Genomic DNA, 13458 nt, shown 5'->3' with positions numbered 1-13458 from the left:
TTTGAAGGTAGCAGCTATTTTTTTCAGCCCTCTGGGTGTGCCCAAGATACAAGCTTCCCTCTCTTGGAGAAAGCCCCGCAGCGGTGGCAGTCTGGACCGCAGGATGCCTGGCTAGGCCCTCCCGCTCCTGGGGATGACGAGGCTTGAGATGCAACTGGAGCGAGGAAGCAGGCAGTCACCACCGTGGGGTTGAATACAAGCAGCCAGCTGTTTCTCGCCTCAGAGAATGAAGGCAAGGGATGAAATGAGCCTGTAAACCAGGACTTGGGATGCAGGTTCCTGGGAGTGTCCTCCACCCCCGTATGCACGTGCCCGACGTGAGACGGAAGGACGGGCAGGAAGCCAGGGCGCGGGAGGGAGGAGAGGGAGCTGCTCAGTGTGTGCGGCAACCGCCGACGCCGACGCCGACGCCGACGCCGACGCCGACGCCGACGACGCCACCTCTCCTGGCACTCCGGGGAACAGCTCCTTTGTGAGGGTGGAGGTAAGTGACTTTGGGGATGAAACAAAGCCACTCCCGACCTGGGTGCTGAGTGAATAGGATTTCAGCCAAATGCTCTGACCGCCTGTTACAAAGAAACTAACTCCCCGACCTTGGGACAGCTCTGCGGGCCCCCTGCCACTGGTTAGTGAGCCAAACACACGTGTGTGCATGCCCAAAACCCCAAGAAGAAAGTGGAAAAGGGACTGCTGTGTAGCCACTGGGGGTGAGTTCTCACCTTCTCTGTCTCCCTACAACGAAAACTAAAAGAAAAGAAAAAAAAGAAGACTCAAGAAAGATAACCGTGTGTCCAAGTTAGGGAAGGGTGTTTAATGTCAGCGAGAAGCTGTAGCCGGGGCACAGCTGGAGACACCGGGCAGCCTCCTGGGGCTCTCTCCTCCAGGGAGGAGGCAGCCGCAGTGGCCCCCGAGCTCCTCTCCCTGCGTGGGAGGGCAATGCCAGGCCCCTCAGTCCGGCCGCGAGCCTGGCCCTGCAGCCCAGGTACACGCCTCCCCAGCACGCCAGCTCAAACAGGCCCCTCTCCTCCTCATGCAGGGAGCCTGGCGCAGGAGCTGGTGAACCCTGAAAGAAAATGATCCTTGCTGGAAAGCCAGGCCCAGGGCCCTGGGGAGAGGCGGCCCGCTCTCCCGGCAGGGCCAGACAGGACGTGGACCACTCCTCGTTTGGGGGAAAAAAACATTCCTGTAGCTGCCAGTGACCACAAGAACGAGACCGCAAGACATCCCTGGGCCTCCTCCTGAGCTGACCTCCACTCCGGGCTAGACTCTGTAAGTACCAGGCTGCCTGAGTCCTCATGGCCCCGGTACCCAGGGCCCCAGGGCAGTAACAGCTCAGCAGAGACTGCAAACCAAAATCACCTCCTCCACCTAACCATGACCTGTCCTCAGGGTCGCCGGGAGTGGGGGAGGCGGGGGGCAGAAACCATTTCCAAGTCCCTAGGTCCTGGGCGTCCTCGCCAGGGGGAGAGAAAAAGGCCTTCTCCCAAAGTCCAATCCTCCGAGACCTGCAGCGTCTCTTAAATAAGCATTTCTTTCCTCTTTTATCTTTTAATTATTTATCATCTATCCGTTCATTCATACAAATATAAAATATATTCATATAGATTTACATAATATAGACTTCTGGGAGGCGGGGCGGGCGCCCGGCTATTTGCAGACGTACTGGTCGACGACCTCGGTGCACTTCTTGCACTTGACGAAGCAGCACCAGTGGAACCGGCAGTGGCAGCGCCCCACCTGCACGCTCTTGAACTGGTCGTAGCCGCGGCCGCAGCACATGAGCTCGCAGCCGTCCATGCCCTCCGAGGTCTTGCTGCAGAGGCGGCCCTGCGTGCCCAGGGAGCCCGTGGTCTCGTTGCGCAGGCAGTAGTCGGGGCTGGGGTCCACGTAGACCAGGTCCTCCGGGGTGGGCTGGCTGAAGCGGCTGTTGACCAGCTCCAGCTTGCCCTTGCGGGTGACGCGCATGGCGGCGGCACTGTCGTACTTCTCCTTCAGCTGGTCCCCCACCTTGCGGAACTCGGCCAGCTGGAGCCAGCAGGTCTTGAGGCTGCAGGACCCTGAGACGCCGTGGCATTTGCAGGCGACGTCTGCCATCTTGTACACAGCCTGCGAGGAGGAGAGAGAGGCCGTGAGAGCGGGGGCCCTGATGGGAGAGGCCAAAGGGTGGCTGGGAAGCCACGGGCAAGCACACCAGATGGGGAAGCGGGGGCCCGGTGTGCACAAAGACGCTCCAGGATCCTCGGATGCTGGGAGTGCTCCGAGGGTGGCATTTGGGGCGTTTCACTTGCTACTTTACCATTTCTGTTTCCTTTAAAATAATTATTTATGCAATTTTACTTACTATTATTTTCTAATTTGCTTTAGGGCATATGCACTCATCAGAGAGAGAGAGAGAGAAAGTGAGAAAGCAAGCTGCTAGGTCCAAGACTTGAACTGTGGTCAGCCACGTAGGAGTTCAGTGCCTTGACTACCATACCACCTGCTGGCCCCTAAATATGTCATTTTTACAATCAGAAAAAAATATGTTCATCTTCATCAATGTCTCAAACAAACAAATAAAACCCGGCAAAATGTGGTTGGCTTTTATACACAGCACAGAATAGTCAGGAAGAAGAATTCATTCATAGGACAAGGCTGTAATAGAAGCCACTGGCTTTTGGTCTCAGTTACCAAAATCTTTTTAGAGAGGGAGATTTTTGCTGTTGGGCATGTGTGCTTGCTAGAGGGACAGAAAGACCGAAAGGGAGAAATCACCCCACAGGGGGCACGACCACACTGCAATCCTTTCTCTCCCATTCTTCTCTCGGGACTTGGGGCACACACACACATGCACCTAGTGTGTTTTAAGTCGCCAGGTCTGGGACTTGAACTGCAGTCGACTATGTGGGAGTCCAACAATGTAACTGTTATGGGGCCTCAGAAAACTGTTCTTGATCTTGTCAGATACCAAGAATTAAGTGGCTCCTTTTCTTGTGTTATTATTTGGTTTGGTCACTGTCTCCATAGACCTGTCAGGAGCCTAGCCATCCACTATCCGTTGTTTTTTTTTTTTTTTTTTTTTTTGCTATAGGGTACAGACACCAGAGAGAGACAAAGAGAGTAAGGGAAAGTGAAAATCACCCCCGGCGGGGCAGATGGCCAAGCCTCAATTCCTTCTCTTCTAGTCTCGGGATTTTGAGCACACGCACACACACACGTACCTGGCGTGACTCTCAAGCTGCCAGGTCCAGGATTCGAACTATGCAACTGGCCATGTGGGAGACCAGCACCTTAACCTCCATGCCACCTGCTGGCCCTAAACTACCCTATTTATGGGAAGACCACTTTCTCCCACCTCAGCCCCCTGACACTTCCCAGGAGAGGCTGGGAGGAGGGAGGAAGCGCAAGCCTCTGAGATGAGACAAGGAGTGGGCCTGCCTGGAGGCCATGCATGAAAACACACATGCCGCCCAATGTGGAGTGCCCCTGAACCTGGCTTACCCCGAATCAGAAAGGAGAGCAAGGGGAGCCCAGAGAGCTCTCACAAAGTGCTTTCCAACGAAAGCAGATGACGCACGGCGCCCCAAACCTGGCAGCAGGCCCGGGGGGGGGGGGGGCGAGCCGCTGCTGTGCGTTCTCCGGCCACGGCTGTTGCCACCAGCTGAGTCAGGGCTCGTTCTGCAAGGGTTTCTCTTAGATCCCTTTTCGAGAGTCCCCAGATTGTCTGTATTCAGCTCTAAGCAGAAGCCCTGCAGGTGCGCAGAACAGCCTAAGCATCATCGTTCACGTTAGGATAGTCAGAACGCTTCCGGATCCCTTCCGGGTGGAATTACTTCTCCTTTATGGTGGAGAACCTGAAGCTCTAGAGAGGCTCGTTGACCTGTGGGCCACCCAGAAGGGGCTCGGAACAACGACTTGTGCACTCTACTTGGGGGCTTACCCATGGCTTAGCGGGGAGAAGGAAGGCTCCTCTCCAAAGCGGAGGCACCAGCACTCAGCCTGGCTGCTCCAGGACAAGACACAAAGGGACTCACACCCCAGTCCAACAGGCACTTCAAAGGCAGGACCTGCAATTACCCTTCGGGCCCAAATCCCAGGTCTGCACTGCAGCCCGGCATTCTTTTGGAAATGGTCCTTGGCTTAAGGAGGGCAGGCGTCCCGGAGCTGCGAGGACGCATTAGGGTCTAGGACTGTGTACCTAGCTGCCGAGTGGCTGGGGGCAGGATAAGCATCTGTAGCGAAGCAAACACTCAGGGGGATTTGGGGAGGGAGAGAGAGACGGGGCCAGACCTCCAGGGGACGGACAGGAATTTGGTAAAACCATGGAAGAGGAGGCTGTGGCTGCCCTCCATGAGACAGTCATTCCACTGTGACAGGACGACTCGCAGGGGCATCGGGTCTGGACTCCTTTCATGTTTTACTCCTGGTACGTGAACACGCAAATACACACTTACACAGTTCTTTTGTAGGAGAAAAGTAAAAATAATCACACATTTTTTGGCCCTTCCTGCCAACTCAAAAAGCAACATAATGTATTTACAAGTGTTTTAGGCCCAACTCCACAGCGCAGTGGTGAAGCACTGTGTGTAGCTGGATTCCACATGGCCAGCCATGGTTCCAGTCCCGGCTCCGGTGGCTTGGAAAGCGCACTGGATGCACGTGTATGCATGTCCAAAATCCTGCTAGGATGGAGAAGTGGCGGGAAAAGGACTGTGGCATAGCAGTGTCCCATTGGGAGGTGCTTTCCCTCTTCCTCTGTGGCGCACACACACACCCTTGGGTTATTAAAAAACCCCACAAAAACCCACATCTTGCCCCCTGACGAAGCCCCTCTTCCACCTCAATCTAATGGTGTGAGGACAGATGACTGACAGGACTGTCACAAGGATTAGGCACGAGGATTTTTTCTGGGAGATGCTTAGAAACCCTTCGGGGACGGAAGTTCCTACCTCCGGTGTGTTAAATGGAGCTACCAGAGACCCAGGGCCAGGGGAAATGTGCAGCAGAGTGTGCCGGACTGACTCGGTGGCTGAGACGGCAGAGTCTAGGTGAGCTGTTAAATCCAAGCCCGGCCGTAAACCCAGTGCAGCGTCTGTGTCCCTGCCCCCACTGCGCTCTGCCCCGCGGTCCCTGAGGGCACGAGGAGGTGGGAGGCGGATTCCTCTGGGCTCGGGTGATGCACCTTAAAGTGAATGAAAACCTACAGTGGGTAAGAACTCCCAGCCTGGAGCAGACGGAGCGGCGTGGAGCCCCGAGCAGGGGGCAAAGACGGGCCAGGCGGAAGGTATGTGCCTAAAACCTGGCAGATGGGGGGGCAGGCCTGCCCAGATAAGGGCCCAGTGCAAACAACACCTAATTAAGGGCAGTCAAGTGAGGAGCCGGCAGAAGAGGGGTCAAGATGGAGGAAGGGGAGCTGGTGTCTCCTGCTGTCCCTCGGCAGGACTGCTCGTCCTGCTCGGGCAGGGGTGGCAGTCAGCTTCATGAATGTGGCCTCTTCCCGTCACACCCACAACCCAGAGAGGCACGGGAGGGGGCTCAAAGACGTGCAGGTGGCCATCCTGGTCCTGGTACAGAGGAAATACCTCAAGAAAAGAAGAAAACGTTCCACTGAACCTTGGGAGACGGGAAAGAACGTAAAAGAGTAGGTGGGTGGTATTGGAACTAGGGTCTGGAAAAATGAGTAGATTTTGGACTCTCAGGAGATAAACCGAAGATCCCAACGCCTTAGGTTGATCACCCTACTCCCCAAGGTTACACCCCTCAAAGACTCAGGCAACTGAAATGCCAGGCAGAGGCGAGGCCTCAGGAGCCCAGGGCTCCCAACGTGGCAGTCACGGACTACGGTTCTAGTCTTCCTGCCTGGCTTAAACCTCAGTATCTGCAGGTCCCAGCAGCGACCAGAACTCCTGACACAGCACAGATGAAGGCTAGCCCGTGCACACCCATTTCTAACTTCACAAATCTAGCCTCCAGTCGGGATCTGTGAGGACAGCAGCAGGCGCCTAACCGGTGCTAGCTCCCACCGGGCGTCTGTGTGGGGCCAGGTTTACAGTGGCGCCCAGTCTACGCAGCCTGGACTTTTTTTTTTTTTTTTTTCTTCAGTTTTTGCTATAGAGCGTGCACACTAGCCAGCGAGAGGGAAAACAAGAAATCAATCCCTGGAGGAGACGGCCACGTACAAGCCCTTCTCCTCCACCCTCCTCTCAGGATTTTGGGCTTGCACACACATCGCCCAGCGTGAGTTCCAAGCTGCCAGCTCTGAGACTTGAATCACTCAGTTGGCCATGCGGGATCCAGCTCCTTAACCTCCACGCCACCTTTCTTTCTTTCATGGAGGAGAGAAAGAGACAGCACCCCTAACAGAGTCCCAGCCTGCAATCCACCCCTAGACTCAACGGACCTTCAGCATGAACACAGGCTTGCCTGGTGTGCTCAGGGAGGTGCCCGGACCTGAACTGCCAAACCTCCTATGTGGGGTTGCCTGCAGTAGCACTGTGTTTTACTGCTGACCACCATCGGGCCCCTACCAAGCCCTGATTACAGGACTCCACTTTATACAAAAGGTATTTCCAATTCTGCTTATTCGCCATGTGCTCCTATAACACGAGTTTACGTTTTAGAATTCTGACACAGAAGCATATTTTCAGACATGGATCCATATTCCGAATCACCAGAGTGCCAACATTAAGTTTCTGCCCTTGGGGCCGGCTGGTGGCATGGTGGTTAAGGGCACTGGACTCCCACATGGCCGACCACAGTTCGAGTCCTGGACCTGGTGGCTTACTTTCTCCCTCTCCTTCTCTCCCTCTCTCACACACACTCTGTCCCTCTCTGGTCAAATTAAAATAAATAAATAAAGTTAAATAAAATAAATCTTTTAAAAAATGTTTCTGTCATTTCATCTCAAGAAGGGACAGGAAGGTGGTGTAATGGTTATATAACTGGACTCCCATGTGGTCGACCATGGTTCGAGTCCCAGACCTAGAGACTTAAAACTCACACTGGGCATGTGTGCATGTGTGCCCAAGATCCCAAGAGAATGGAAGAGGCAAACTGTGGCACGGCCATCCGCCCCTGGGGGCTGATTTCTTGCTTTCTGTCTCTCTGTCTCTCCAGTACATGCCCTTTGGCAAAAATCTCTCTCAAAAAAAATACTACATTTCATCTCAAGAAATTGCAGTTCTCAATTTTTAATTAGTTTGTCTTTGGTCTCAGTGCGATACATCTCCTAGGACCCAGAGCCAGCTGGGTGACTCGGGCTTGGGTGGGGACAACGCTCTGACAGAGCCTCTGGAGAGAGCGCCCGCCACGCACAGACCTCGGCGTGCCCGCGGGCGGCCTGCCTGACGCCCGCTGCCCTCTAGTCCCACACTCAAAAGCAGGGCCATCCCTCCGGCTTCTGGAGGCAGAGGCCGACCATGGGAGGGGATGGCAGAGAGAAGGGAGGCCGGACATGCAGGAGAGGGAGGTCGTCACCACCGAGGTGAGCAGAGAAGGACACCATGAGGGACGGCCGAAGCTGCTGCGGGGCGCGTTCTGCGCACACAGTAACCACGCCTGCTCGCCATGAGCCCGTGGTTCAGCTTCTGCAGAAACTGGCACGTGGAGACTGTTGAGACCGTTCACGTGAGTCTTAAAGGATGTTGCCTTAGTTTTTAAACTTCCGCTTAGGTTGAAAGCTTCCGGCCACAAGCATGTTTGCCATTCGTACTTTAATGTGCTTTTCTGCTGGGCTTCTGGGTATACGTGACAGCAGCTCTGAAAAGTGAGCTCTGGGAGCCAGCAGCTGGTGCAGAGTTAAGGAAGCTGGAGCCCACATGGCTGAGGGTGCAGTTCCGGTCTCTGACCGGTGGCTTAAAATCACGCTGGCTGCATGTGCACACGTGCCCAAAACCCCGAGAGGAGAGGGATTGCAGTGTGGCCAACCCCCCAGGGGGTGTTTCCGTAACTTTCCCTCTCCCTCTGTCGCTGGTACAAGCGTGTGCCTTACAGCGAACTGAAAAACAGTCAGCTCTGGTTGTACCTGAGTCCTTCACAGATCACGGACCTCGACCAGGCCTCGTGGCCTGAACTCCTGGTCCTCTCCTATGCTCCAACCACCACAGAAGCCAGTCAAGACAAAAACTCTACTCCGCACCCCTGGGGTCCTGACCCAAACACGGCATCGAGGCCCCACAGAGACAGACTGCTGCAGTGAAGTAACAGTGGGTTAAAAAGTGACACCCACACGCACACCGGGAGGTAGGGCACTGTGATGCCATGAATTCAGTACTGCGGGCAACCTGCCCACCAGTGCAGCACCACCTGCACTCTGCCAGGCTGACACACGGGCTTCCGGGTTCCCGCCTGGAGACCGTCCTGAGAGCCGGGCGTGCACGTGCCCATGACCTGGGGCTGGCTAAGACTGGCGGGATGCACGGAGTCACGACCCTGCTGAGGTGCTGTCTCTTTGTTCCTTTCACTCACAGAATAAACTTAAAAAAAAAAAAAAATCCTTGGGACCAGCAGATGGCATAATGGTTACATGGCTAGACTCCCACGTAGTTGACCACAGTTTGAGTCCCGGACCCGGTGGCTTAAAACACACCGGGCACATGTGCGTGCGTGCCCAAGATCCCGAGAGGAGAATGGAGGAAAAGGGATTGCGGCATGGCCCTCCCCTCTGGGGGGTGATTTCTTGCTCTGTCTCTGTCTCTCCAGCGGGCACATGTGCCCTATAACAAAAATCTCTCTTAAAAAAATCCACAGAACCCTTCAGGGGCCAGCAGGAGGAAAGGTGGTTAAGGCACTGGCCTCCCACGTGGCGGATTGCAGGCCGAGGTCTCAACCTGCTGCCTTGCTTTCTCACTTTACCCCTCTCTCTCTGGTGAGCGCATGTACCCTACAGCAAATTTTAAAATAACTATAATAATAATAAATGAAATGAAATAAATAATTATTTTAAAAAATCCTTTAAAAACAATACTGCAGGGCCAGCAGGTGGCATGGAGGTTAAAGCACCAGATCCCACGTGGCTGACTACACAGTTCAAGTCCTAGACCTGGCAGCTTGAAAAACAAGCCAGGCGCATGTGTGTGCATACCCAAAATCTTGGGAAGAGGATGGATGAGAAGGGATTGTGGTATGGCCATCCTCCCCAGGGATGACTTCTCACTTTTCCTCTCTCTGTCTCTCTCTAGCAAGTGCAGGCACTTTATAAAAAAACCTAACAAACAAACAAACCATAATGCGGCCTCTGGTCAGCAGCTGGAGGCAGGAATGTCCATGGTCAGACCAGCTGCCCCGTGAAGGCCAGCCAGGGGCGAGTGTGGAGTGGGCTGAGGCCCGGCTTACCCTTCGGCCGGCCTCGTTGTTCTGCAGGTTCATGAGCACCCGGCCCTGCTCCTCCGATCCCTTGGCAAAGTTCTTCTCCCGCTCCCGGGCATCCACGAACTCCTTGGCAAAGCGGTAGCCATACTCCACGTTGTCCCCACAGCCACCCCACAGCCAGTCCCGGGGGAGGTCCTTGGGCCGCGCCGACCGCCAGCCGCAGGTGGAGAGCTCGCCCTCGCGGCAAGCCCGGCTGATGGCGTTGACCACCCCCGCGGCACTCACCGCGTAGGTGAAGGCGGTCTCTCGGCTACCTGCGAGGGGACAGGACAGCAGACGTCAGATCTCCTCTGGACTCCCCCTGACGCCACACCCCAGCCTCTGTGCGACCTGCCCAGGCTCTCCAGCGGTTAGAAACCTCTTTATCACGGGCTGATGCTGTCCTTCCCTTCTACCTCTCGACCCTCGCCCTGCTCCACGGAACCACACAGGAAGAAAGGAAGCCCTCCAGCCCGCCTAGGAAGACTCAGCGCAGAGGGGGAGGGACGCCTAAGTGACAGGGAGAGCGTTCTGGAATGTATGGAACACGAGGGCAAGGGTGAGACGGGGAGGCAGGCTCAGCGGCAGGACCCTGGTGGTAGCAGAGCGCTCCCGCAGACACAGCTTCCTCCCACGCAGCAAGCCACACATCTGCTCTTTTTCTTGTGGCCATAATGGCTAGACAGTGGCTGAGCCCAGGAGTGGAAAGGGGATTAGAATTCCAACGTCCAGAATAACCCAGGCCCCCTCTCGTCAGTCCACAGGACCTGCCTGCCTCCTCGCTCGAGGGCACCAGGGAACCACACCTGTAATACCTACAGTTCACACTCGCCACAGTCCCCCCAAGTATCCAGATCACTTTCCAGTAGCAAGTCCACCTATGTTCCTCTTTGTTGCTTAGTGAAGCACGTAAAAACTCATATGGAAGGGCCAGCCCTGTGGCCTAGTGGTTAAGGAAGCTGGATCCCATGTGACTAACCAGAGTTCAAATCTTGGATCCGACAGCTTGAAAAATACGCCAGGGGTGTAAGTGTGTGTGCCCCAAATCCTGACAGGACAGAGAAATGGAAGAGGAAGGATTGTGGAATGGCCACACTCCATGGGGGTGCTTCCCCTCCCTCTCTCCCTCCCTCCCCCCCTCTCTCTCTCTCTCTGTCTGGTAGGCACACACATCCTTTAGCCACTGGAAATTAAACGAAATTCAGATATGTTTTCCTTTAATAAAAATGTTTATAGAAAATAATACTCAACTCCTAGGGAAATGCAAATCAAAATCACATCAAGATATCACTTTACTGGGCCAGCATGTGACGTGGTGGTTAAGGCGCTGGACTCCCACGTCGCCGACCGCATGTTCGAGTCCCAGACCTGGCGACCTGAAAGTCACACCGGAGTGCCCAAAATCCTAGGAGGAAAATGAAAGAGGGGATTGCAGCATGGTCATCCCTTCTGGGGGGCGATTTCTCACTTTCCTTCTCACGGTCTCTCTGGAGAGCACAAGCACCCTATAACCAGAACCTAAAAAAAATGTAAAAAGATACGATCCGTCTGCTAGGATGGCTGCAATCACGTTAGTGCGAAACAAGCTGGTGAAGACGTGGGAAAGCTGGGGCCTTTCTTTTTTTTGAGAGAGAGCTTTTAGCTATAGGGCGCATGCCCTCGCTGGACCGACGAAGGACAGATGCCGCAACCCCTTCTCCATCCTCCTCTTGGGATTTTGGGCACACGTGCCCAGTGTGAGTTTTAAGCCACTGGGTCCAAGACTCGAGCTGCAGTTAACTATGTGGGAGTCCAGCGACGTAACCGGTACGCCATCTGCTGGTCCCAAAAATCTGGGACCTCTCTGTAGTGCTGGTGGGACACTGACCAGTGTGGCTGTTTTGGAAAGCAGTCTGGCAGTTTTCCCAAACGTTAAACATGGAGTTACCATACGACCTGGCAATTCCACACCTAGGAATCTGCCAGGAGAGATGAAAACGTGTCTACCCAAACACGGTGAACGTGCACTGCAGCATCACTCAGCAGCCCAGAGGAGACGGCCCACCGTTCCATCTGCAGATGCATGGGTAAACAAGACGTGGCTTCATCCGTACAGTGCAACAGTACTCCACCATCTCCGCCATGAGAGGAACAGCGGGGCCACTCCACGGCCTGCTGGTTAAAGCAACAAGATCCTATGTGGCCCATTGTGAGGCCAAGTCCTACACCTGGTGACTTGAAAAACATGCCAGGTATGGGGACAGCAGGTGGCGTGGTGGTTAAGGCACTGGATGTTCTCACATGGCTGACCATGGTGCAAGTCCTGGACCTAGTGGCTTGCTTTCTCACTTTCCCTCTCTCTCTGTGTCTCTCGCTGGTCAAATTAAAATAAATGAATGAATAAATATAAATAAATAAATAAATATTAAAAAACAAAAACAAACAAACAAAAACAAACCATGCCAGGTGTGTGTTCGTGTGTACCCAAACTGCAGGAGGGGAAAGGTGGAGAGACTGCGGTGCGACCATACTCCTTCCCCACCCCCACCCCCCCGTCTTTGGAAGGTACACATACTCCCTAGCAAGAAAGGAATGATGTACTAATACATGCTTCAGCACGAGCGAGCCTTTACATCACGCTCAGTGAGAGAAGGCAGCCATCGAAGGCCACGTGTGCTAACATCCTATTTACACGGAGTGTCCAGAGCAGCAAATCCAGACACAGTGCCACCTTCCTGTGACCGCCTGGGGTAGAGGAGACGGGAGGTGGAGAGTGATGGCTGACAGGGACGTGCACTGATGAAAATCATCTGGAATTAGGTGGGGACATTCAGAACCTTGGGAGTACGCTAAAGCCACTGGGCTGCTCACTTCAAAATGGTGACTTGTACGGTATGTGAATTGTATCTCAATAAAGCCGCTACAGGGACTAGGAACACCAGAGGAGCTGCCCCTCCCTCTCTCCCTCCCTCCCCCCCTCTCTCTCTCTCTCTGTCTGGTAGGCACACACATCCTTTAGCCACTGGAAATTAAACGAAATTCAGATATGTTTTCCTTTAATAAAAATGTTTATAGAAAATAATACTCAACTCCTAGGGAAATGCAAATCAAAATCACATCAAGATATCACTTTACTGGGCCAGCATGTGACGTGGTGGTTAAGGCGCTGGACTCCCACGTCGCCGACCGCATGTTCGAGTCCCAGACCTGGCGACCTGAAAGTCACACCGGAGTGCCCAAAATCCTAGGAGGAAAATGAAAGAGGGGATTGCAGCATGGTCATCCCTTCTGGGGGGCGATTTCTCACTTTCCTTCTCACGGTCTCTCTGGAGAGCACAAGCACCCTATAACCAGAACCTAAAAAAAATGTAAAAAGATACGATCCGTCTGCTAGGATGGCTGCAATCACGTTAGTGCGAAACAAGCTGGTGAAGACGTGGGAAAGCTGGGGCCTTTCTTTTTTTTGAGAGAGAGCTTTTAGCTATAGGGCGCATGCCCTCGCTGGACCGACGAAGGACAGATGCCGCAACCCCTTCTCCATCCTCCTCTTGGGATTTTGGGCACACGTGCCCAGTGTGAGTTTTAAGCCACTGGGTCCAAGACTCGAGCTGCAGTTAACTATGTGGGAGTCCAGCGACGTAACCGGTACGCCATCTGCTGGTCCCAAAAATCTGGGACCTCTCTGTAGTGCTGGTGGGACACTGACCAGTGTGGCTGTTTTGGAAAGCAGTCTGGCAGTTTTCCCAAACGTTAAACATGGAGTTACCATACGACCTGGCAATTCCACACCTAGGAATCTGCCAGGAGAGATGAAAACGTGTCTACCCAAACACGGTGAACGTGCACTGCAGCATCACTCAGCAGCCCAGAGGAGACGGCCCACCGTTCCATCTGCAGATGCATGGGTAAACAAGACGTGGCTTCATCCGTACAGTGCAACAGTACTCCACCATCTCCGCCATGAGAGGAACAGCGGGGCCACTCCACGGCCTGCTGGTTAAAGCAACAAGATCCTATGTGGCCCATTGTGAGGCCAAGTCCTACACCTGGTGACTTGAAAAACATGCCAGGTATGGGGACAGCAGGTGGCGTGGTGGTTAAGGCACTGGATGTTCTCACCTGGCTGACCATTGTTAAAGTCCTGGACCTAGT

The 13458-nt window shown here is 54.2% G+C and overlaps 1 protein-coding gene across 2 annotated transcripts in view; it reads right to left on the bottom strand.

The window, feature by feature from the left end:
• Positions 1-751: 751 nt before the first annotated feature.
• Positions 752-13458, bottom strand: part of WNT5B (Wnt family member 5B) — a 20872-nt gene continuing 8165 nt past the window's right edge. Inside the window, exons 3-4 of one of the 2 annotated variants that reach the window (XM_006163239.3) lie at positions 9313-9602; positions 752-2106 (exon numbers count right to left, since the gene is read on the bottom strand). In XM_006163239.3, the coding sequence (XP_006163301.1) occupies positions 1648-2106; positions 9313-9602 (749 nt within the window). In that variant the 3' untranslated portion in view covers positions 752-1647. The remainder of the gene's footprint in view (positions 2107-9312; positions 9603-13458) is intronic. The other variant, XM_006163238.3, reaches the window with a different exon arrangement.

This window comes from Tupaia chinensis, unplaced genomic scaffold (assembly GCF_000334495.1).
Source record: "Tupaia chinensis unplaced genomic scaffold, TupChi_1.0 Scaffold141530_1, whole genome shotgun sequence".
In the NCBI taxonomy this organism is placed as follows: domain Eukaryota; kingdom Metazoa; phylum Chordata; class Mammalia; order Scandentia; family Tupaiidae; genus Tupaia; species Tupaia belangeri.
Note: the sequence above shows the minus strand (reverse complement) of the source record. Positions and strands in the feature narration are given on the sequence as shown.